Source organism: Yarrowia lipolytica, chromosome 1B (assembly GCF_001761485.1).
Source record: "Yarrowia lipolytica chromosome 1B, complete sequence".
NCBI lineage: Eukaryota > Fungi > Ascomycota > Dipodascomycetes > Dipodascales > Yarrowia > Yarrowia lipolytica.
Genome location: NC_090771.1, coordinates 282,823 through 305,023, shown reverse-complemented (window position 1 = coordinate 305,023; position 22,201 = coordinate 282,823). Strand labels below are relative to the sequence as shown.

The following is a 22,201-nucleotide window of genomic DNA, read 5'->3' as shown; positions in this document are numbered from 1 at the left end:
GATATGCTCCCATTGACCATCTATCACAGATTGCCGTCTTTGACAAATTATCAGAGTCAGCTGACTACTTACGCAACAGTGGGCATCTTTCCAGCACATGTAAACTGCAGAATCTGCTCAATGGTCAACTTTGCTCCTTCTCCCGCCTCCTCTTCTGGAGCCACGTACACTGGCGGCTTGACTCCGTTGTCCACCTCTTCTCTGGTCATGAGCCCGTACCATTCGTACTCCTGTTTGGCCTCCTCGACCGTTTCGGCAGCCCACTCGCCGTACTGGTCGACGGTTCGGATTTTGACGCCCAGCGCCTTCTGCTTCACCTCCTCGCACCACTCCTCCACCTCTGGCAGGATTTTTTTTCGCAGTAGAGTAGCCATAAGACCTGCTTCTGTGGCTGTGGGGAAAGCAGGCAGAGGAAACGTCACCGTCTGCTGAAGAATGTCGCTCTGGTGAGTGATGGTCGACGATAACGACACCAGCTGTGTCAGTAGCACGTTGAACTGGTTGTGTAGAGAAGACCAAGGAGGAAGCGTAGGTTGGTGAAGTTGTGCTTGGAGAGTGTTGAGCGAGTGGCTGACCTGGGTCAGTCGCAGTCGGAGCGACTCGAGAGCCTCCGTAGGAACATTGATGTGGTCTGGTTCTATCGGCTGGTTCATTGTGCAAGTGGTTGTGTGGGGAGGTGTAGAAACCTCTACTTTTCACCACCCACAAAATAAACTTTCACTGTACCTACAAGTGCATGATGATTCAAATGTTTCGACGTTCATTCAAGACACCCCAAACACATTTTAATCAGCGTAGCTGAAGCGTTAACGACACGTTTCGACACTCACGTTACATTTTGACACTCACTCTACATTCTACGGCCTACTAATCACCTTCAGCCATCGTCGAACCGCCTGTTCATACCATGGAAGCATACAGAAAGGAGCAGCGGGCTGCCGAGCTCAAGAAACAGAATCGACAGAAACGGCAACAGAAAGAATCGCGATTGGAAGGACTCGATCCCTTGCGTCTTCACTGGCGGCTGACGCAGTTGCAGCAAAAATACCAAAACACGGGGTTCAAAAAGGTGTTCATTCCTCACCATGAACAGAAGCAGATTGCCAGACTGGAACAGGACTTGGCTGACCTCAAAAGATCAAAGGGCATTTCGGAGGAGGATTGGAAGGGCATGTTGGACCAGCAAAAGAAGCGGGAGACGCGATTCAAGAGATTCAAACTGGGACTAGGGGAGGTGACGGACTACAACTCTCCTCCACAAGGTCAACAGAGGGAAAGTGTGTTTTGGGATCCGGTATTCAATCATCGAGGAGTTTCGCCCAGAGGCTTTCCTTATTTGAGTAAGTCTGTGTTGCGTAAACGTGTGGACAAGGAGGACAGAGATGACGTTGAGTTTTCGTCTGATGAGGAGGTGGTGGATATCCCCTTGCCATCAGATGTTCCTCAGTGGAAGAAGGAGAGGGAGGAGGCTAAGGAAGAGGGCGATTCAGCGGTCAAGGATGGCACACGTGACCAACCACGTGACCGTGTCACTCGTGCAGAGGCTCCGAAGATTGAGGCCAAGGATGTCTATGAATCTGGACCTCAGGTTCGCAATCTGGCTGCAGAGGCGGCTAGGTTTGTGCCTCGGCAGGTGCAGTTGAAGCAGAAGCGCGCGGCTGAGGCTAAATCTGTGGCTGACGGGAAGGAGGTGGAGGAGAAGGCGGAGGTGGAGGAGAGCGTGAGGCCGTCTTCTCATCCTATGATGGAAGAGGTTGAGGAGGATAATGCAACCAGTATTCATGTTGAGAGAGTGTCAGCTCAACAAGAAAATCAGGCTGTATCGGTTGATGAGTGTGGACCTGAAACTGTCAAGATTGATGAGCCCATTGAGACTGTGTCGGAAGAGGTTCTACCCACGGGAGATGTCGAGATTGAAGCTCAACCTCAACCTCCAGCTGTCGAAGATGAGCCTGTCCCAGCTGCTGAGCCCGTGACAGGACACAAACTTCTCATCGGAAACAACTTGGAGACTGCAGCTTCTGAATCAGAGGAGGAAGACGACGACGACGACGACGACGCTCTTTACTAGAGCAGTGTAGATACATATAGCCATAAGCACATAGATCATACATAATTCATTGCATAATCAACGATATCGTTCAGTTAATTGGTTATCCGACTACACGTCACCCCACAATGTCTTCTCCTCAACAGTTTCTTCAATGAACTTGTCTCTCCACTCCTTATTTGTCTGTCTCGATCTTCTCCGATTAAGACACTCATCAATCCCATCCCAGGCCAGATTGAAAGCAGAGTCGATTCCTTCTTCGTCCACCTTTGGATCAATCACCTTTAGAGTAACAGCTCCATTCGGTAGCTGGTCTTCTACCTGCAGAGCCCTCACTGTAAAGTCGGCGGCCTTGTTGCCATTCCAGCTGTCCATGATGTAGTTTTCCCACGTCAGCTTTTTCCACGTTTCCAGCAGCTCCAGGGACTTGTGGGAGTTGGTTCTAATCTCGTACTTGTTGCCATCAGTTCTTCTGAGCAAGATTTCTGAAAAGGCGAGGTACAGACCCGCAGACTCAGCCTGTAGAGTATCCTGCACTTCTCTCAGGGCCTGCTCCGGATTCATGTCGTCTTCCAGGCCGTAGGAGAGATTGTTTTCGGCAATCTTGCCAAAACTGACTCCACATCCAGCCGCAGGAAGCTCGTTGCCGTTTTTGAAACTAGTTCCATAGACGTAGACAATGTGTCGTGGTTGCCCTTCCGAGTCGACATAGGACCAGGAACAAGGCGGGAACTCGCATCTCTCGTTTCCCCTGTCATAATTCATGAGTTGAGCGTACATTGAGTGTGGTAGTTGACTTAATTATTCACCGACTCTTGCATCGATCTAGTGTACGCACCTGGCTACTTGTACATCCTTAGCAGCCATGGTATGCTAAGCGCGCTGGTTGATAGTTGAGTTAGTAGACTGTAGATAAGACCTTTGAAGGATTCATTGCAACAACCGGGCAGTCTTCCAGTGATTGAACGAGCCCCCAACACTACACCGTATCTACACATTGAACTTCTTGTACCTGGGACCTGCCCCAGCCCTGTCCTGTCGTACTCGACAAATAGACCCAGATGCAGACCTCCAGAAGAAAGACTAAAGGACAAGCAGGAAGTGGAAGCTGGAACAGTCTCGCCTGGGCCCTAAGGCGTCTGACCGAGCTGGAACCAACTTTAGTCCGTTTCTGAACAATGCCTCCGACAGTGCATTATCCATGCGACCGTCAATCTTATCGGGGGCCGAGCTATCTGGGCGCCAAGAGTGCACAAGAGGTGGAATACCATCTATTTATCATATCTACTAGTAGATGAGGCTGAAACTGACTGCCTCTCGTGCTTTGGCTGCTTTTGATTGGCAGACACGATTCTCAACCATGACTCAAGCGAGATGTGAGACATTGGCTGGAAGGGTGAGAGTTCTACCACATGTATTGTAAACACAGCATGGTGCTTGTAGCCGTCGCCACACTGTACATCCTTGTATACAACTCTGTATATATTATCTACAGCCTTGACTGTTAGTATGCTACATCTCCTTCTATACTACTCATTAGTGCTCAGGGGGTCATAATTATTGCTCCGTATCGACTTGACAAGTGTATGTTATCGTGTTGAGGTATAAATAGTTTGACTCACTGTAGAGCCAGCGGTATCCATGAAACCACACAAACGGTGTCTGGCGGGGGAAGGGGTACTGGGACACGTGACCTCGCACACCACGTGACTTCTCATTCCACACGAGACCTGATAATCCACGCGACAACCCACGCCACGTGACCACTCTCATCGCCGCCCACTATACAGCTTTTATCATTGGCTTCTTCTTGGCTCCTCCCTTTTATGCCAGACAAGCTTCATACAAGCTTCTAACAATGGGCTGCTTTTTTTAGAACTGCTTTTTAGCCGTTATTTAGTGTGCATCTGTGGGTTCGAGGCTTGTTTGCCGAGTTATACGAGAGTGAGGGAGTAAAATGAGAGTGCGGTGGTGATGACAAGGGGTTCTTGCGACTGTTTTTCGATGTGAGTTTTATATGTATATTTTTGGCGGTGGAATGGTGCCAGACGAAAGTCGAACCTCCGCTCAGAGTAGAGTGAGACATTCGGAGCCCCGGACATTCGGAGATTAATAGTTTCACCGAGGTGAGCAGTACACTCAGTCTCGTCGTCTTAAGGCGCTGTAGATGATCGTTTTTGGGGGTCCATTTTTTCTGGACTTTTGGAGACGGCTAAAGAAGACATTCGCTTACTTGGTTTATCAAAATAGCAACAATACGTTGGTTTTTGGTGTCCTCTTCTCTGTCTGCTTACTCTTGCCCAAATGGAGATAACAGTTGTTGCAGCACACTTGTTGACATGAACCCCCAAAGAAGCAAAAAAGTGGGAAAAACGAAGATATTGTCCGCATGGCTGCTTGGTAGTACCCAGAGACACCAGAACGCGGCGAGTCTGTGTCTTTCAAGCGCCTCTGGCGTCGCACTGGGCCTCGGCTCTGTTCACGAACACGTCGCCTCTGGCCCTGCCGATTTCCAGCATGTGTGGCATGTTCCATATGCGGCTGGGGCGTGTGTTTGGATGAGCGAATTAACTTAGAGGGTCGTTACATGTCTGGTGTCTTCTGTGGGGTAACGGGTTGGGCGGGGAGGGGTATATATAAGCGTGTTGTTTCCCGGTTGTTGTTTCCTCCCCGCTGGTTTTCGTTTTGCTGGCCACAACTCATCTCACACAGCGTCCAGGGTCAGCCTCGTGGTTGGACTCCACAGCCGTGCATTGGAATGGGTTGGGAGTTTAAGACAATGACAATGGAAGTCAGCTACATTACCAGGGGAGCCGCAGAGAAGGGGGAGAGAGAAGGAGGCAAAGTAGCAATGAAGTGAAAAGGGCAGGTGGAGGAAATGGGGAGGTCGCATGTGGTGGAACTCGACCGCGATGAGTGGCACACCCACCCACTTTTTTCAAGCTAAAGATGCCCAAGCTGAAGATGTCTTCTCCCCTCCTTGCGTTTTGTTATACAAGTACAGTATGTACCGTACTGGTTAGAGTAGACCCATTACAACGTCTGATGAGTTACGTCTGATGAGTTGTCTGATAAATTACTACAAGTACGTCTCATGAATGGCTAAGGAGGGCTGTGGGTGGTCGGTCGTCGGTGGTGGCTCAAATGGCCAAAACATGTCTGCTCTTGCCACCTTTTGCTCTTGCACATTCCGTCGTCGGGCGCCGTCTGCACTGTCGAGCGCTGTACATACAGTACAACTGTAGAGCGACGGGGCGGCAGGCAGGTGGAAGACATGGGGAGATACTAAGGCGTCCACAAGGGGGAAAGTGCGGCGAGCGAAAGGGAGAGAAATGTCGCCATCCCGCTAATTGACTGACACAGATGGACTGGACCCTCAATCCAGAGCCCCCGCGGTCGTTGTAGCCCCGTCGACTCGTACCACTGTTTACTTGTTCTTTTTGCTGATCATTGCTGAGCAAACAACCGCAAAGCTAAACCAGCCCCCAAACAATAAAAGTCAATTTTATTGTCACTTGAATTTCACGCCTGTGAGTTTGCACACCTCTGACAACACGACACACGAACGTCTACACTACATACACAGTCACACCGTCACATCATTCGGCCACGCCTGCAAGACCAGCCGCTGAAACAGCCCCTAATTGTGACTCCACACTAATTCGACATTTTGCTCCACTAAGCTGCACCTCGCTACACCGACAGCTACTCTCCACAAGGCGCCGTCTTCCACATCCTCACACACACCCACACACCCCGTCCACACACAGTAATACACCATGGGCTGGGGACAACGAACTTTTTCCTTCTCGTCGTACTCGTACACGGGAGTGGGCCAGGCACATCCTAGCCAACCGGACGTGAACTCCATGGCCCGAGCAGCAGCGTCGTCTGTCGGCAGCAACCCCAACGAGCGGGCCAACAGCGGCCTGTCTTCTGCGGCAGCGGCGGCGGCCATCCGACACCACTCGCTGACCTCGTCCACCAGTCAGCCCAACCTGCAGCAGGGCCGCAACGGCAGCATGCGTGGAGGCCGAGAAGGCCGAACCAGCTCTCTGCTTGGCGGCCGAACCAACTCGCTTATGGGCGGACGAAAGTCGTCGCTCCGAGGCCAGAACGGCGGATTCGCTTCCGTCAGCGGCACCAACGCCTCCGGCCGAGCGCCAGACCTCATTGAGGAGGAGAGCGGCTCTGTTGGCGACCTGCCCAATGTCAGAAAGGGAAAGCGCGGAACTCGAACATACTCGCTGACCACACCGTTTGAAGGGTTCGAGGACGGAGGCATTGGCCAGGGAGCCTCGCCCGCCATCTCACCCAACAACTCCATCACGTCCGTTTCTTCTCCCGGACGAACGTCCTCGCTTCGACACTCTCTGCGTGGCGCCCCCTCTTCCGGCTCGCTCAGAAGAGGCTCCATGACGTCAACCACCACAAACACAGAGCGAACCCACTCGCTCACGTCGACCACCACAACTATCAAGCGAATGGGCTCGTTTCACGTCATCACCACAAAGACCCAGGAGGTGCCTGCTGGTGGCAAACCTCCTGCTCGAAGCCGTCTGTCGCAGGGCGGCACAAAACCTGCCTACCAGACACGCGACCTGCTCACCCAGCAACGCCAGGAGCGAGAGGCCCGACAGCAGCAGCTCAACAAGGCCAACCGAGCTAAGGCACAGAAGGAGCAGCGACTACGACAACAGCAGCAGGTCCCTGTTGTGAAAGAACCCGAACCACCTGCATCTCCCATCCACTACGCTTCGTCCGTGCTGTCGTACGAATCCGACCTCAACACCGTGTCTGAGTACCCAGAGTCGTCCCTGACGTCCCCCAACGGCTCTGTTGGCTCCGGCAAGCGACACATGCCTCCTCCGCGAACGCTGTCGCCCATGAAGCCTGCGCTCAAGATGTCCGAGTCGCCCCGCAACTCGTTCACCCAGGACACCAACTCGCTGTCACCCCATTCGTCTATCGACTCGCCTAGCCGAACACGCAAGCAGCGAGTCTCCTTCTCCTCCGAGAGTGAGAGCAACTTCATTGCACAGGAGTCGCAGCGACAGAAGGCACTCCTGTCGTTGCCTCAGCAACAGCCTGCCAAGCAGCCTCTGCAGCCTCGGCCCAAGCAGTATTCTCCCGGAACTGTTGTCCCCGTGAGCAACAACCAGCTGGCTAGCAACGGTTTGCCTAAGGTGGTCAAGACTCCCGAGCGACAGTCGCAGCTTGCCCAGGAGCAGGCCCACCAACAGGCTCTCAAGCATGCCAAGCTGCATACACCCCAGCAGCAGCGAAAGCGAGAGTCTCAGCAGTACCAGCCCAAGCGGGAATCCCAGCAGTACGTGCAGCAGCATAACATGCAACAGCAGCATGTGCCCAAGACTAAAAAAGCACATGCTCACCCTGCTCAACCCCGACAGGCTGCCCCTGCTCCTCCCAGTCAGGTGTTGAGCCCCATGTTGAGCCACTCCGAATCCGAGGAAGATCTGTCCATGTTCCAGGACGCACACGAGCATCTCGGCAAGAGCGTTTCCAAGACGGAACTCCATAGGACTGATGTTCAGTCTCCTGTTCCCGTGTCTCTGGTGAACAAGGACGCTGTCGACCACGTGGAGGCCAAGACCGAACCCGAGACAGGACACGAAATTGAGCCTCCCATCGTCACCACCATTGGCGATGTACAGGAGGCCCAGGACGAGGCTGCTGCATACAATGAGGTTATGGGCGACGTTGAGGAGCCTGTGACTACCAAGGCTGCTGTTCCAGACTCCCCTGGCCGATTCGGATCTGGTGTCTTTGGTTCTGTCGCTAACGCTGTTTCTGGCGCCGTCGCTGCCGCTGATCAGTTTGGCAAGCAGATGCAGTTCAACCCCAGCGAGTCTACTCTCGAGTCGGTCGACAATGAGGGTGATTCAATCTACGAAGACGAGGAGGAGGTAGTTGAGGAGAAGCAGCACACTCTGCAGCCTCCCGCTCAGCTGCATGTCAACACCGACGCTGCCAACGCCTCTTCGGATATGGACGACTTGCCCACCCCCAAGCTGGCCTCTTCGCAGTTCTCCAGCTCGCCCTCGTCGCCTTCCATGCGACGAAACTACCGACAGTATGCTCTGGGAGGCATGCCCGTGCCCTCTTCGTCCGACATTGATGCCGTTTCGCCCTCCAACCACAAGTTTTCGCCTTCTTCCGGTTCCATTGGCTCCAACTACACCTCTACCGGCGCTCCTGGAGCGGGTGCTGGTGTTGGAGTAACTCCATCGCACATTCCCGACTACTCTGTCGATGTGGAGAGACCACGAGACTCTGTGTACGCCGACAGCAACTACGGAGACGAGTCGCAATATGGAACCACCGCTTCTCAGTTTGTGTCTCACGTGAACCCAGAGGAAGAGGAGGAAGAGGAGGAAGATGTGCCTGTTAAGGCATTTGGAAATCTCAAGACCAGCCCTCGACTTGGTGCTTCCGAGGGCCCCGGATCTGTGCCTGCTCTGGCCTCTTCTTCTCCCAAGGCTGTAGTGCATCCTCCTACAGGCCCCATGCATGACCCTGCAGGCGCCTCTTCTGCAGCTCCCGTGCCTGTGGAGTACCCCACCCTCGACCCTGGGTCTCCCAATGCTCCCCGGCAGCCTTCCCCTGCCAAGAAGGTTGGTTTCGCCGAGGAGGAGGAGGTTGTGGAGCACGTTCCTCACCCCGAGGGTCCCATGGACGACAATGCTTCGATTGAGTCCGATTCCTCGTGGCGGCGGGAGCGACGAGCCGGCCGTGGTGGCATCAACTCCACCAACGGCGGCGTTTCCGACGAGGGATATCGGCTCACTCTGCGAGACGATGCTGGTTACGGGCGGGATGTGCCCCAGGAGCCCTACTCTATGCGAGCTCCTCAGTTCCGAAAGCCCAAAGAGGAGTTCCGAGAGCAATCCCCTGCTCGACAGGTTCCCCAGGAGCCCCAGTACGGCTTTGCTGCCGTTCGAGAGCAGCAGAACCGCGGTGGCCAGCAGCAGCCTCGTGCTTCCCTGCAGCCCCAGGCTCGACGGGGATCTGTTCCCACCCAGCCTGCTCTTGTGCGGTCAAATTCTGCATCTTCGTTTGACCGAGGCTCCCGTTCCAACTCCATGAGTGCGTTCCGAATGGGTTCCATGCGTGAGCCTCGAACCACGCTGCGTCAGGACGTGCCCCCAGTGCCCGCCATGCCTTCGGGTATGTCTGCTGGTCCCGCTCATGTATCTCGGTTTTCAGACACGGATTCCGAAGACGAGGGTGCTGGCATCTTTTCTGGTGCCAACACCTCACCTCGAAAGAAGCGAGGCATGCGATTCTTCTCTTCTTCGAAGGAGGAAATGCGACCTACCCCTGCCCCTGCCTCTCCCTCGGAGCCTGGTCTTGGAAAGAAGCTGTTTTCTTCGACCAAGACCCTCAAGAAGCAGCAGGCCGAGGCCCAGGGAGGATATGCGCAGTTTACCCAGCAGCCCGGTGCTGTGCCTGAGCCTCAGATGATTGAGAGCACTGCCACCGCAGGTTCTGCCGGCAAGCAAAAGAAGTTTGGCAAGCTACGACGGGTGTTTAGATTGGATTAATGATGAGGGAAGAGGGAGGATTGGATATATGTAAGATAGTAATGAGCATTTTGGTAATTGACAACTGAAACGAAGGCTGGTCGTAGGCCAGCCCGAGTGTTGCGAGTTCAAACTGCTGTAGAGAGTATAAGCATGTAATGAATACTTTTTCAGATGGCTTCTCTACAAGTTGCGATTGCTGGAACATATAGCAGTGCAGTATGTACCAGGTGAAACGCCGCGTGTGACGCAAATTACAAGTGTACTGTACTTGTACAAGTAGTGTCTGAAACATGATCAGCAATCAGATAATATCAATACAAAGACAAGAAGACCCCCGATTTGGATTTATTGCGGTTGAATTCATTTTCCAGATATCGCCATATTTTCGAGCACTTCTCTCATACCTTGGCATGTACCTCCCAATCTACAAGCACTATTCTACAAGGGGTTGCAGTCCTGGGTCATTGAGAATCGGGAGACTCAATCCGACAAGACGTATTGTGTCGAGGAAATCAACCTACTCCTACTCCTACAAGTTCTTGTATTAGTTTTGAACATATTTATCACAAGCTACAGCTCCAGTATTTGTATCATGAAACTCCTGTTTGTTTTTATAACATAATTGTAAGGAAATACGTTAATCTCTGTAGGTATTCAAGCACATGCCAACTAAACTCCCAACTAGTAAAACCATAGTTTAAAACAATATAAATTTACAAATGATATATAATATATTCCTACAAATCAAACTACAAGTAGCATCTACCACGGCTACGTAAATCTATTGTGTGAACAAGAGAACTCCGATGACTGAAACCGTCAACCGCACTCGCCCTTCTCCTACTTTATGCAATTAATCAATTAGCCAGTATGTACAAGTTTGTAGATGATCAATCTACATGAGATCATCATCAACATCTGATCCTCCCCCTTCCACATCGTCATCAATGTCGAAAAGCGGGTTATCGAAAGTGCTCTCATCTGGAGTACTCACCATCCGCTCCTCATAGGTGTCAATCAACACCTGAGGCTTGAAGGGCCATCTCCAGAAAACCTCGACGATATGTTCCAGGTCGGGGATGGAAATCTCGCTGATCTTGCTGGACAAAATGGCGGGCGACAGGTGAGGACTCATCCACTCCGTAGCTCCCGGTCCCAAGGTCTCCAGAGTACGGCCAATGGGCAGGATGCTGGCCACAAACAGCCTAGTGACCACAAAGAACCACTCATCCAGTCTCTCGAGCTTGACGTTCTTAGGTGTCAGTTCCAGAAGAACCAGACCTCCGAGAGATGTTGTCTTCTGAGGACAAAACATATTCTCGTAGTCATTTTCGTAATAGACAAGTGCATCTTTATCGTAAGGGTTGCATGTCATTTGGGGCACGCGTTTTTTGTGTCCTTCCAGTCGTTTTTTGATCTGCACCTGTCGATGTGCTTCTGTCGTCACAGGCTTGCTTCGTTTGGTATGTTTGGCATTGCCTCCAATCAGGTATCGGTAATCACACGTCATTTCACGAATGACGGTGCTTTTGAATCTCCGGTTTTCAATTAGACTGACCGACTCCGCTCTCTTCTTTTCAAGCTTCTCCAGAGTGTTTCTGTACTTGTCGAGCTTCTTATTGTGTGAGTTCTCCGACTTTTCAGACAGATTGGGGCGCTTCAACCACAGTTCCGACTTGGCAATGTTGGCCTTCAACTTGTCAATCCTCTCATCCAGCTCCTTGAGAGCTACCGTCTTGTCTTGCAGTTTTGTTCGTCGGGAACCATGGGTCAACTTCTCAGCTGAGGCCGAAGAGATCCAAATCAACATCCGAACCCGGCCGTACCGCTGCAGCCAATTCTGATGTAAAATGCACAAAAGGTACTGGTACAATAGCGACTCTCCTCGCGTATAAGCCAGGTTGGCCACAAACAGAAAGTCGCGGCTCACCTCCGTCCGGTCGGGCTTGTTGTACGCCTTGGAAATCGACTCGTAGACAGGGTAGTACGACCGCCACTGGAACGGGTCGTAATTGCTGTAGGTGATCACCTCGGGGTCTTGAGCCTGGAGATGCGACAGAGGCTCCTTGGAGTAGTTTGAAGGGTCCATGAGAAACAGCTTTTTAGGCTGCAGAGAGTTGTAAAGAGCGGTGGAAAACCAGCCATATCCAGCATAGGCATCCACAATGGTCAGGTTGTCACTTTTGCGGTAAAACTTTTGGAGTCCGCTACTCTTCAACATGGCCTCCATTTTCGGAATGTCAGAAAACGCCTGCCGGGCGCGTGAGTTGATGAACCCAGTAAAGGGCACAAGTCGTTTCGTCACCGACATGATAGAACAGTATGAGCTGTATCTAGGGAGTTGAGAGATACCCAGATAGATCTATTGTAATTGTGCTTGTACGAGTACAAGTAACTTGCACTTGTGCTTGTAGATTGAATTTGTGCTTTCTGTGCGTCTCTCATGCGGACTACCCAAGATCAGTGGCAAGTCCTGGCACTCAAGTAGATAGATGTACTCGTACTTGTACTTGGATCATTCTACCCGAAGTTATTCGTACTTATTGGTACCCATTGTACAGCACTCGTACTCGTACTCGTACTTTACAACGAAACAAGGTTTTTTTATTTAATTTTTGTTTAATTTTTATTTAATTTTTATTTTAGTTCTCCCAGGTTGAAAAATTACGTATTTCTAAAATGAAAGAACAGAATGTCACTAGTAACAGACGTATTAAAGCATCTGGGGATTGAATATAAGCGCCTCGAGTCTATCAAAGCCACCAGATCGACTAGCAAAAACACCCATTGTCTCTCGCGCCTCCTCCTCACCATTCAAATCCCCCCCTACTCTTTCAGGGTTAGGAGTTGATCTCCTTTTTTTTTATCCTAGGGAAATACATCTACTTGAGGCCTATAAACAATGCTACACCTGCAGATTGGATTTGATTCGGTTGTTCAGAAGAGAGCATTATATTCTAACAACGAACAATTTTTTAGTTTTTTTAATTTAATTTTTTTTAATTTTTTTAGTTGTTTCTAATTTTTTTTGATTTTTTTATTCGAGATTCATGTGACTTTTTCAGCCTAACAAAAAGTCCCAATGAAAGTTTTTAGTCACGTTCAAGACTTCGTGGCCAAGTTGGTTAAGGCGTACGACTGTTAGTCACCTAAATGGCCGCCATCGTAAGATCGAGAGTTCGACCCTCTCCGAGGTCGTCTTGAACTTTTGCACTTCGAGATACTATTGTTTTTGCATCTCTACTGTTATGCATGCTTTTTTGCGGTGCTCTGTCTTCAGATCGACAGCAGTTTTTTTTCACTGTTTGGGAGGTGAACCTTGTGGTGAAGGAGTCAGTACAGTGCGATATGTGAATTATGACAGAAGTCAGAAAAATCTGGGAAAGTAAAAAGTCTGGAAAAATCCGAAAAGCTCCAAAACAACTTCAGAAAGAATCCTAAAATAAATAAATAAATAAACTACAAGTGCTTGTACATACTCACAAGTCCCTCCTTGTTAAATACACGCTGCCATCTTTTGCCACTACAGTATATACTGTCAGTATGTACATCCAGGATCTAGTCTGATGATAGGCTCCATCCAACGGACTAATTAGAGACATGGAGCTCAGGAATGCTCCCACGTCGTGCTTGGCCCAGATCTGAAATCTATCACCCGTTACCCTACGAATATCGGTACTGTTAAGGCGTATCTTGGAACCGCTTCGATCGAGTAACTCGCTAAGCTAAGCGAGGGGCCTTATCTCTTATCATGACAAGGGCGGGGGAATCTTAAACTATGTGGGGTTTCCTTAAATGGGTGCGAGAGAGCGCAAAAAACTGCAGAAAATCGGGGGAAAAAACAAAAAGAAGATATATACGCTAAATAGGGGATATAGAGTGTTTCTTTTGGTTGATTCAGTTTGTCTACATTTGATTCTCGTATCAATAACATCCAGCTTATCATTCCTTCAAACATTAACATGCTGCTTAAATTAGGTTAATTAGCCACGCGTTTTGCAGTGTCCAAAGAACGGATGGAAAACGGGTGAAAAAACATATTAGAAAGACGGAGAATCTGGAAATACAATATTTGGGCTTGTATTGTATTCTATCGAGCACTACAGCGTTTTTTCCACAGTTTTCTGGCCACAGGGATCAACATCAGTTACATTGACGACCTCAAACAAGCGTGCCTGCAGACTGTCGTAGTAGTGAAACATGATAAGATAACAAGGGTCCTCCAAAATCCAATGACAGATGCTTGGCGGTCGTGACTAATGGATCTGGGTTATATATCTGTCAGTTGGCTTGGCGGTGTGGGGCAACCACTTGGCAACAGTACACAATACACAACATGATGAAACTCGGCCAACTCAGCAAGTTTCTACCGACAGAGAGACGTGTGGAGGACAATGTCGACAATCTAGAGACGGAGCGAGAAAGAGATGAGGGGGATTTCCCGCTCGAGTACCGCGACGAAACCAACCGACCTTGGTGGAAGTTCTTTGACGAGTACGAGTACCGGATGAACAAGTACGAGAGAGCTTCCCACAAGTGGTTCAAGTGGTTCGACGAGAGAGACACAAGGTCAGACAAGAAGTTGATTTGCAAACTCGACATTCTGTTGACAGTTTACTCACTAATGGTGTATTGGGTCAAGTACCTGGATCAGACCAATGTCAACAACGCCTATGTGAGTGGAATGAAGGAGGACCTGGGATTCAAGGGTAACGATCTAGTGCATGTCCAGTCCATGTATCTAGCTGGAGCCGTCATATTCCAACTTCCCTTCATGTTCTTGCTTCCCAGAGTCCCTCTGAATATTGTCATTCCGGCTGTGGATTGTATGTGGGGATTGATGACTCTGCTGACCTGCAAAGTGCACTCGGTGGGTGCTCTGAAGGCGCTGCGATTTCTGGTTGGAGCTTTCGAGTCCGGCTTTATTCCCACCATCTATTACCTCATGGGCTCATGGTACAAGCCCTCGGAGGTGGCCCGAAGAGCTGGTTTCTTCTACATGGGTCAATTTCTGGGGTTGCTGAGTTCCGGCCTGCTAGCCAGTGCAGCTCTGAATCTCGACGGAGTGGGAGGCTTTGAGGGCTGGAGATGGGTGTTCATCGTTGACTCCATTTGTACTCTCCCTCTGGCTGTTGTAGGGTACTTCATCATCCCTGGAACGCCAGACAAATGCACTTCTCTGTTTCTGACTGACGAGGAAATCATCCGATGTAGGGAACGCAAGAAGCCCTTTGTGACGGAAAAGAAGGGCCAGCAACTCAAGAAACTGACGGATTGGTCACTATGGAAACCACTACTCACCTCCTGGCATCTCCCGACCGCCATTCTCATCTCCTGCTTCTTCTACAACAACACCAGTGGAAACGCGGGCACCTTCATTCTCTGGTTGAAGAGCCTGACTGATTCCAATGGAAACCAAAGATACACCGACCAGAAAGTCAACCAGCTCAGCACAATTGCTCCTGGTCTAGGTTTCGCCTATGTCTACCTGGCATCTCTGTTTGGAGACCTTGCACGATGCAGATGGGGCGGTATAGTGATCACTCAGATGTTCAATTCTATCGGAGCAGTGATTCTGGCTGTCTGGGACGTTCCAGAGGGGGCCAAATGGTTTGCCTTTTGTCTCCAGTACATCTCCTGGGCCATGAGTCCTATCATGTACACTTGGTGGGCAGATATCATGAGACGAGATCCACAACACTACGCTATAGTGCTTGTCATGATGAATATGCTGGGCCAGAGTTCATCAGCATGGGTGTCGGTGCTTGTATTCCCCACTTCTGAAGCTCCCAGGTTCAGAAAGGGATACGGAACTTGCGCAGCTTGTGCCTGTTGTTGCGCGATTATGGCGGTAGTCATTTTGTACTTTTATAAGAGAGACGAGAAGCGAGATTGTCTGCGAAACGGAATTCTGCTGGTGAATGATAATGAAGATAATGGCGACAAAACTGGCAAGGGAGTCGTTATTGAGGGTCTTTCTGAGAGCTTTGATGAAGATACTGGAGTTGCGAAGAAGCTTGAAGTCGAAAAGATCAGAGAAGCCAGTGTTAGTGACGAAAATGTCAGCAACCTGTCGTTGGTGGTTATTTGATGGTACAGTGATTTGATGGTAGAGTAATTTGATGGTATAGTAGCTACTGTACAGTATGTATAATTGATCTGGTTTGCTACAATGTTTATGACAACAGACCTTTGTCACTACGAGTATGTACAGTACTCGCAAGATTTCTGTCTGTTTTCAAATTCATCATCTTATTAGCCTCATGGCTCACTATATACAAATCTGTACTCTTTTGGGTGTCCGGTATTTACCTGGTCGTCGATAGGATGGAGTCCACTCGCGACCAAAGGCCATTCATTAGCGCTTAAGATCGTCCCTGATGCTTCTCCTTTCCAATGAAAGGAAAGTTGAAAGCCGACAGCAACGCTCGGGCCTCGGAATCAGCCTGGGCGGTGGTGTGGATGGTGATGTGCATTCCGTACATCTGCAGGTAGGCGTCCTGGTTGGCCTCGACCTCGGGGAAGTTCTTGACGTCCTCAGGGATCAGACCAAAGGCGATGTTTCCGTTTCTATCTCCAGACGAATTTCGAATTCCGTTGAATCCAATGGCTCGAGGCAGAACCAGCTCTGTCAACGAGGTCATAAAGTCGGAAATCTTCTCGCCGGTAATCTCCACTTTGGCGCCCATGGGGTAGCCCTTTCGGAGCTTCCAGGTCATGATATTAGACCGGGACCGGACTTCCTTAGCAGCACAGCCGGTGATCTGCTGCAGCAGGAGTTTCTGGTTGATCACCTTCTCGTGGTCAAGAACAGTGCCGGGGTCTGTGCAGTTGATGGTGATCTTGGTGATGGCAGGGATGTTCTTCCAGGTTCGAGGGTGCACGTCCTTGGTGGGGGTCTTGTTGGGACCTCGAGGGGGCTGAGCAGGTCGTCCAAGATGGTAGGGCGAAGTGAAGTCCCATGGTCGGTGCTTATTTCCCTTTCGCACGGACTGTTCGTGGACATAGCCCATCAGCAGCATGTCTGACGCGACCGTGTTGTTGTAGTGGTCGACAACCCGGTCAACACGGGTGTTCTTGGGCACATACTTGTTGGACTCAATCGATCCAGGGTGGGTCAAAAGAGTCTTGGTGAAAGCCGGCTTGAGAATGTTCTTTTTGTATCTGTAAAGATGGTGAACCGGCGGCTTGATCGAGATCTTGGCGCCTCGAGACACGGCCGCAGAGGCGTGGAAGGAGCGGGTGAAGACCACGGACATTGTGAGTTGTGAGGGTCGTGATGTGTAACGCAGCACAAGAAGGTGAGTGAAAATTATTGACTTTGGGAGTTAGTAAGCAGGGATGAAAAACGCAAGTGATTATCCGTAAAAAAAGGCGTGGGTACTAGTTAGTAGTAATCAACCGACATGGGCTTTGTATTGGTAACATCATTGACTTCTAATATAGAAAATTTCCCGAACAAAACTACCCGGTCTAGAATATACACAGAATTAGCAATTTGGCGTGAATATTTGGGTCTGCCTTGAAAATCTCTCCAGAACTCGGGGAAAAATAGGAAAACACATAAACAGTCGAATAGCAGTCTGTATATGGTGAAATTCTTTGTAATATCCCTTCTTTATCTCCTGTTTTGGCGCAGTAATGATGTCCACTAGTAAGTACCAAATATACGCCTACATGACTTTTTGGCGTGCACATTCTTGTCCGGTGATTACAATGCAGTATTGGAGTTGTGTTTTGGGCTTGATAAGGAAGACTGTGAAGTGGGATGTGGGTGGGCGGTTAATTAGTAATCAAAGAGGTCGTTAGTTAGTCATCTTACAGTCATAGATTATGTAAAATATCACGTGACGTCTATGATCCAGTTGATGTTACTCTCATTTCAATCGCACTGTTTCTAGTATCGTTTCAAGACACATTGCTTCACCCTCCATACAGCTCGGTCTGCATATTCTAAGTTGCATGTATCAAAAAAGTATAGCCGACTGAATCCATCAAGACACATCCAGGACCATGAAATTCAGCCCATTGAGACCGGCGGTGTTGACGCGGATTCCGAATTTCGAAGACGGATACGACCCGCTATGGGACGATGAGGAGCTGTCGCAGGAAATCAGTCAGTACGAGATGTCTCTGGAGGAAGAAGGCACACCCAGTAAGCCTCCTCGGAAGACTCCTTCTCAGTCGAGATTTGCAACGGAGTACAGTGCCTCGAACAGTCCGACTCGGCCGACGAAACCGGCAGTGTCATCTCCTTTGAAGCAGGAGCACAGAGACGAGACTCAGGACGTCAAAGAAGACTCATATCGCTCTATCCACGATCTGTCTTGTGCAGAGTGGGAGGGTACATTGAACCGGGTGTCACTTATCCTTGATCAATGTCATCTGAGTCCCGTTGGAAATTTCAAGCGGGGTCATAGACGGGGTTCCAGTGTTAACAGTGTGTCTCTGGGTTCCCCGGTCGACCCTGCGGCTGCCATTGATTGGGGAGCTCCTTTAGCTCAGGTCGAGAAGGAACTCCAACATGTGGAGGACGTGTGGGCGTCTGAGGAGCTCAAACGACACAATGACGTGGCTCGACGGGAGTCTGTGTTTATGTCTCGGATGGGAGACGATCGGCTCAAGCAATCTGATGAGCTGGCCAAGAAGCGGGAAAAGAGAAACAGCGTGATTGTGGGCGGGTTGGTTGATCAATGGGAGGCTGAGAGACGGGAAGAAGAGCGGCAAAGGCTGGAGGCCGAGAGGAAGGAGCGTGAGAGGATTGAGCGTGAGAGAGTGGAGGCTGAGAGGAAGGAAAAAGAACGACTTGCGAAAGAGAAGGAGGAAGCTGAGAGACTCGAACAGGAACGACTTGCGAAAGAAAAGGCCGAAAAGGAGGCGGCCGAGAAAAAGAGAATCGAAGCCGAACGTTTGGCCAAGGAAAAAGCAGAGAAGGAAGAAAAGGAACGTCTGGAAGCGGAAGAACAAGCCAGAAAGGACAAACTGGGCCAGTTTACAAACTGGAGAGCGGTCGATAAGGAATTCCTCCAGTGGAAGGCCAAAATTGAACAAATCAAGAAGGACATCAAGGAACCGGTGGCCAACAATGCCGAAGTCAAGAAATTGTGCAATAAATGCAAGCGCCAAATCAACCCCAAGTTCGGACAGCTCACGCCTTCAGTTACACACACAAAACAGATCAGTGAAGACTTTGTACAGATTTTCAATGAGGCCAAGCAGCACAGTGAGCTCGTCTACCTCTGGCTCCTCAACTTCTTTGCCAAGAGCATTGTTCGACAGGCTGAAAACGAAACCATTGTCGCTCCTCAGAGTGCCCTTCCCTTAGGAATGTTGGCCGCAAAGATCATGTCTGTGTTTCCGGAGCTCACCGATCTCATGGTTGCTCGGTTCGTCAAGAAATGTCCCTTTGTGATTGGCTTCACTTGTGACATTGACACCGAGCAAGGACGAGAACGCATGGCCTGGAGAAAGCCTGGAGGAAAGTGGGAAGACGAGACTGTGTACTCTGAGCGAATGGGTGGAATTGCTTCAGTGTATGTTGCTATCACCCAGATCAGATTTACTGCACCCGCCGAAAACCCCAGACCCATTTCCTACAGCTGGACCATGATTGCTAGGTTGTTGAATACGGAGACAGAGAAACTGACTAACACGCATTTCACGGTTGCCGCTTCATGGTGGGAGGTGATTGCTGTGAGATTCCTGGCCACGTACGGCATACAGGGCAGAAAGATGTTGCACGCTGCATGGGATCCTTGGACCGCTAGTTGCGGAGATAAGAGGTTTCCTGCGGGTGCGAGACTGAGATTGATGGGTGAGGAGTGGCAGAAGACAGGTAATGTGAAGGGACTTACGCCAATGTCGAAGAATTAATGAGGAGAGATTGGAGAAGGGGTTGGACGAGAGCACGCAAGAGCGAGCAAGAACGGACAGAGAGCTCAACTCGAAAAATGTACCCACCAAAGTACGCGAGAAGCGCATGGCGACTTTGACAACATATCCTGCTCGCTACGACGATTTGGTGTTCATGGCCGTCTTTATGAAATCTACGGCTGCTGACCTAGGTATGGGCTAGACTGTCGTCTTGATGCGACGACGTGATAACTAGAGCAACTTTTCACTATAACGATGGCATTTGATTGATTTATATAACAGTCTGGAGTGTATCCTGTGGACTCAACATGACCTCCTATGGTACGTAGTCGTATGACAAGTCGGTACGGTAGTGAAGAACTAAGAGGAGATCAAATTGTTGGATTGTCATGCTCAGACTCTCACGTCGGACACCTCGACGGCCTTGTGAACATGTGACCATCACTTTGTTCTACAGTATGTATGGCTATACCAATGTCAACTATTTCACATTTCAGGGGATCTACTGAGCGGCTGTCCCCACACCCCATCTCTACATTCAAACAGCGTAATCAAACATAATAAATAACATGTACTTAGTCAGTGACCGTTCTACTCCATCTTCAACCAAACACCATCATCATGACTCATGGTCAAATGGGTATTGTACTTGGGAGGCAATGGCTTATCATCACAACTGGTCACAGTCTCAAACTCCTGAGCAAGTCTGGCCAAAACATACCCAGCCTCGGTAAGGGCAAACTGCTGACCTAGACAAATTCGAGGACCACCATTGAATGGAAGATACTCCCATCCTCGGGCAATCTGATAGCCCTCAGCAGGATCCCATCGCTCAGGAATAAACTCCTCTGTATCCTTACCCCAGTACTCCTCAGCTCGGTGGGTATGATAGACAGAGTAAACCACGATACCGCCCTTTGGGATGAAGATGGGCTGGTCAAGGTCAGGACCTCCTCCCTTGGGAAGAGTAGTATCTCTTGTGGCCACTCGGAAGTTCATGGGAACAGAAGGATAAAGCCGCAGACCTTCGTTAAGCACGTATCGGAGATATTCGCATCGCTTGAGTGACTCAAAAGACAATTCGTCGGGAGTATCACCAAAATCATTAATCACAGCCTGTCTCAGCTTCTTCCAAGTTTCAGGTTGACGAGCCATTCGGAACATGACCCAGGAAAGAAGAGATGCGGTGGTGTCACGTCCGGCAAGCAAAATGTTGAGCATCTGGTCTCTGAGCACCTTGGGGTTTCGGGTCTCCTTTGCCAGCTCGTACAAGAAAATGTACTTGCCCTCCTGGTCGAGTTCCTGGAACTTTTCTTTTCTGGCGGCCAGAGCCTTGGACACGTAAAAGTCGGTGAAGTCGTGCACAATCTTGTTAGCGTCGGCGTACTTCTTTCGGTAAAAGACGGTTCCAGCGAAGAAATACAACTTCATGAGTTTGGCTCGAATGGAACAGAACCACTGAGCGGTATTAAAGGCTTCAGGGAAAGCTCGTCGCACATTTTCGTCAATACCAGAGTGGTCGAGCTGGGGAGCAGTTGGGTCGGCCAAGTAGTCGGTCAAGGAATCAACCGAGTCTCCGCAAAGAAATTCTGTGGCAGTATCGAGAGTCAACATGAAGAAGAGCTCCTGGATATCAAAGCCCTTGGCAGGATCACACTCCTTGTTCTCCTTCTTGATGGTCTTGAAAAGCACCTGAATGTGTCTCTCTAGAGAAGCCACGTGACTGACCTGATCCCGGGCGAATTGAGGTCGCAGTAGAGCTCGGGAATGGGTCCATCCCTCTCCATCGAGAGTAAAGATACCGTCTCCGAGAGTTGGCAGCATGATTTTGTGACGGGTTCCCAGTGAAAAATCTTTGAATTGGGTCGCCAGAATCGCTTTGATGTTGTCTGGATGGATCGTTTGTAGCATGTCTGTACCTGGAACAGGATAGACAAACGTATGGCCAAACGCCTCGAGGCCCATTCGCATGGAATGAGGGTATGTGCGTTCTGACGTGATCTGGTACGTCTTATAGAGTCCGTACCAACCCAGAAACCCTCCATTTGCCATGGGAGGCATGCCACAGCCCTTCTTTTTGGAGATTCGTCTGTGTTGGAATCGAGAAAACCATTCTGCAAACCCCAGATAGGCGATGAGAATGGCCAAGGCCAAGAAAACCGACTGGATCATGATATTGTGGTGGTCGGTGGATGTGGTTTGAGGCGCTGCTGAGGTCCAACTTGGGCTTCTCTCTTCTTATATCCATCCAGATAAACTTCGTTCCACTTTGGGGGAAGGGTACGAGCAGCCTGTGAAAGAAGGGTGCATCACGGAAAAACGCTAAACGGTCCGATGGTGTGGAGTGGAGTGGGGGGGCGAGGAAGGGTCTTTTTACGAGTCACGTGGATAGAGACTAAACAGCATCGAGAAAAAGCAGATTGCGCCCCGGAGGAGTGCTCCTGGTCACGTGAATCGCAACTGAGCGGCGGCTGCTGCGGTTTTTACGGTGCGCGTTTGGATATCCGGTCGCCTATTGTTGCTCCGTCTACATTAGTGTGTTTTGTAGAACTGTCTCAGGACAAACTTTGGTCGCAATCTGGGGTCTGGAGATGTGCCGTTATGGTGCTTGTAATGCACTGAAACGCGTCTAGACCTTGGTGACCCGGCGCATAGACGGTACAATACGGTACGAGTATGGTACATGGGGCGTACTTGTACATATGACCGGATGTATGCTCGATAGCCGCAT

The 22,201-nt window shown here is 50.1% G+C and overlaps 10 protein-coding genes and 1 non-coding gene across 11 annotated transcripts; 5 read left to right on the top strand and 6 right to left on the bottom strand.

Moving 5' to 3' along the window:
• Positions 1 to 68: 68 nt before the first annotated feature.
• YALI1_B03043g (uncharacterized protein) lies at positions 69 to 653 on the bottom strand (the record flags this gene model as incomplete). The annotated part of the gene is made up of 1 exon (XM_500410.3): positions 69 to 653. One exon carries the CDS (start codon positions 651 to 653, stop codon positions 69 to 71), a length of 585 nt encoding a protein of 194 aa, XP_500410.1.
• Positions 654 to 907: 254 nt separating this feature from the next.
• YALI1_B03041g (uncharacterized protein) lies at positions 908 to 2,071 on the top strand (the record flags this gene model as incomplete). Its single annotated transcript, XM_500409.1, has 1 exon — positions 908 to 2,071. The coding sequence occupies one exon, from the start codon at positions 908 to 910 to the stop codon at positions 2,069 to 2,071; it is 1,164 nt and encodes a 387-aa protein (XP_500409.1).
• A 90-nt stretch (positions 2,072 to 2,161) lies between these two features.
• Positions 2,162 to 2,830, bottom strand: YALI1_B03021g (uncharacterized protein; the record flags this gene model as incomplete). Its single annotated transcript, XM_500408.3, has 1 exon — positions 2,162 to 2,830. The coding sequence occupies one exon, from the start codon at positions 2,828 to 2,830 to the stop codon at positions 2,162 to 2,164; it is 669 nt and encodes a 222-aa protein (XP_500408.1).
• Positions 2,831 to 5,829: 2,999 nt separating this feature from the next.
• Positions 5,830 to 9,615, top strand: YALI1_B02991g (uncharacterized protein; the record flags this gene model as incomplete). Its single annotated transcript, XM_500407.3, has 1 exon — positions 5,830 to 9,615. One exon carries the CDS (start codon positions 5,830 to 5,832, stop codon positions 9,613 to 9,615), a length of 3,786 nt encoding a protein of 1,261 aa, XP_500407.3.
• Positions 9,616 to 10,492: 877 nt separating this feature from the next.
• On the bottom strand, positions 10,493 to 11,908 carry YALI1_B02931g (uncharacterized protein; the record flags this gene model as incomplete). The annotated part of the gene is made up of 1 exon (XM_500406.3): positions 10,493 to 11,908. One exon carries the CDS (start codon positions 11,906 to 11,908, stop codon positions 10,493 to 10,495), a length of 1,416 nt encoding a protein of 471 aa, XP_500406.3.
• A 795-nt stretch (positions 11,909 to 12,703) lies between these two features.
• On the top strand, positions 12,704 to 12,795 carry YALI1_B02923r. The gene has a single exon. It is a non-coding gene; the product is annotated as a tRNA-Asn (tRNA).
• A 1,138-nt stretch (positions 12,796 to 13,933) lies between these two features.
• On the top strand, positions 13,934 to 15,688 carry YALI1_B02910g (uncharacterized protein; the record flags this gene model as incomplete). Its single annotated transcript, XM_068281948.1, has 1 exon — positions 13,934 to 15,688. The coding sequence occupies one exon, from the start codon at positions 13,934 to 13,936 to the stop codon at positions 15,686 to 15,688; it is 1,755 nt and encodes a 584-aa protein (XP_068138049.1).
• Positions 15,689 to 15,962: 274 nt separating this feature from the next.
• On the bottom strand, positions 15,963 to 16,856 carry YALI1_B02881g (mitochondrial 54S ribosomal protein uL5m; the record flags this gene model as incomplete). The annotated part of the gene is made up of 1 exon (XM_500404.3): positions 15,963 to 16,856. The coding sequence occupies one exon, from the start codon at positions 16,854 to 16,856 to the stop codon at positions 15,963 to 15,965; it is 894 nt and encodes a 297-aa protein (XP_500404.1).
• A 754-nt stretch (positions 16,857 to 17,610) lies between these two features.
• YALI1_B02874g (uncharacterized protein) lies at positions 17,611 to 19,470 on the top strand (the record flags this gene model as incomplete). Its single annotated transcript, XM_500403.3, has 1 exon — positions 17,611 to 19,470. The coding sequence occupies one exon, from the start codon at positions 17,611 to 17,613 to the stop codon at positions 19,468 to 19,470; it is 1,860 nt and encodes a 619-aa protein (XP_500403.3).
• Positions 19,471 to 19,643: 173 nt separating this feature from the next.
• Positions 19,644 to 20,000, bottom strand: YALI1_B02850g (uncharacterized protein; the record flags this gene model as incomplete). Its single annotated transcript, XM_068281947.1, has 2 exons — positions 19,644 to 19,830; positions 19,876 to 20,000. 2 exons carry the CDS (start codon positions 19,998 to 20,000, stop codon positions 19,644 to 19,646), a joined length of 312 nt encoding a protein of 103 aa, XP_068138048.1.
• A 61-nt stretch (positions 20,001 to 20,061) lies between these two features.
• YALI1_B02833g (uncharacterized protein) lies at positions 20,062 to 21,642 on the bottom strand (the record flags this gene model as incomplete). Its single annotated transcript, XM_500402.3, has 1 exon — positions 20,062 to 21,642. The coding sequence occupies one exon, from the start codon at positions 21,640 to 21,642 to the stop codon at positions 20,062 to 20,064; it is 1,581 nt and encodes a 526-aa protein (XP_500402.1).
• Between the last annotated feature and the right edge of the window lie 559 nt (positions 21,643 to 22,201).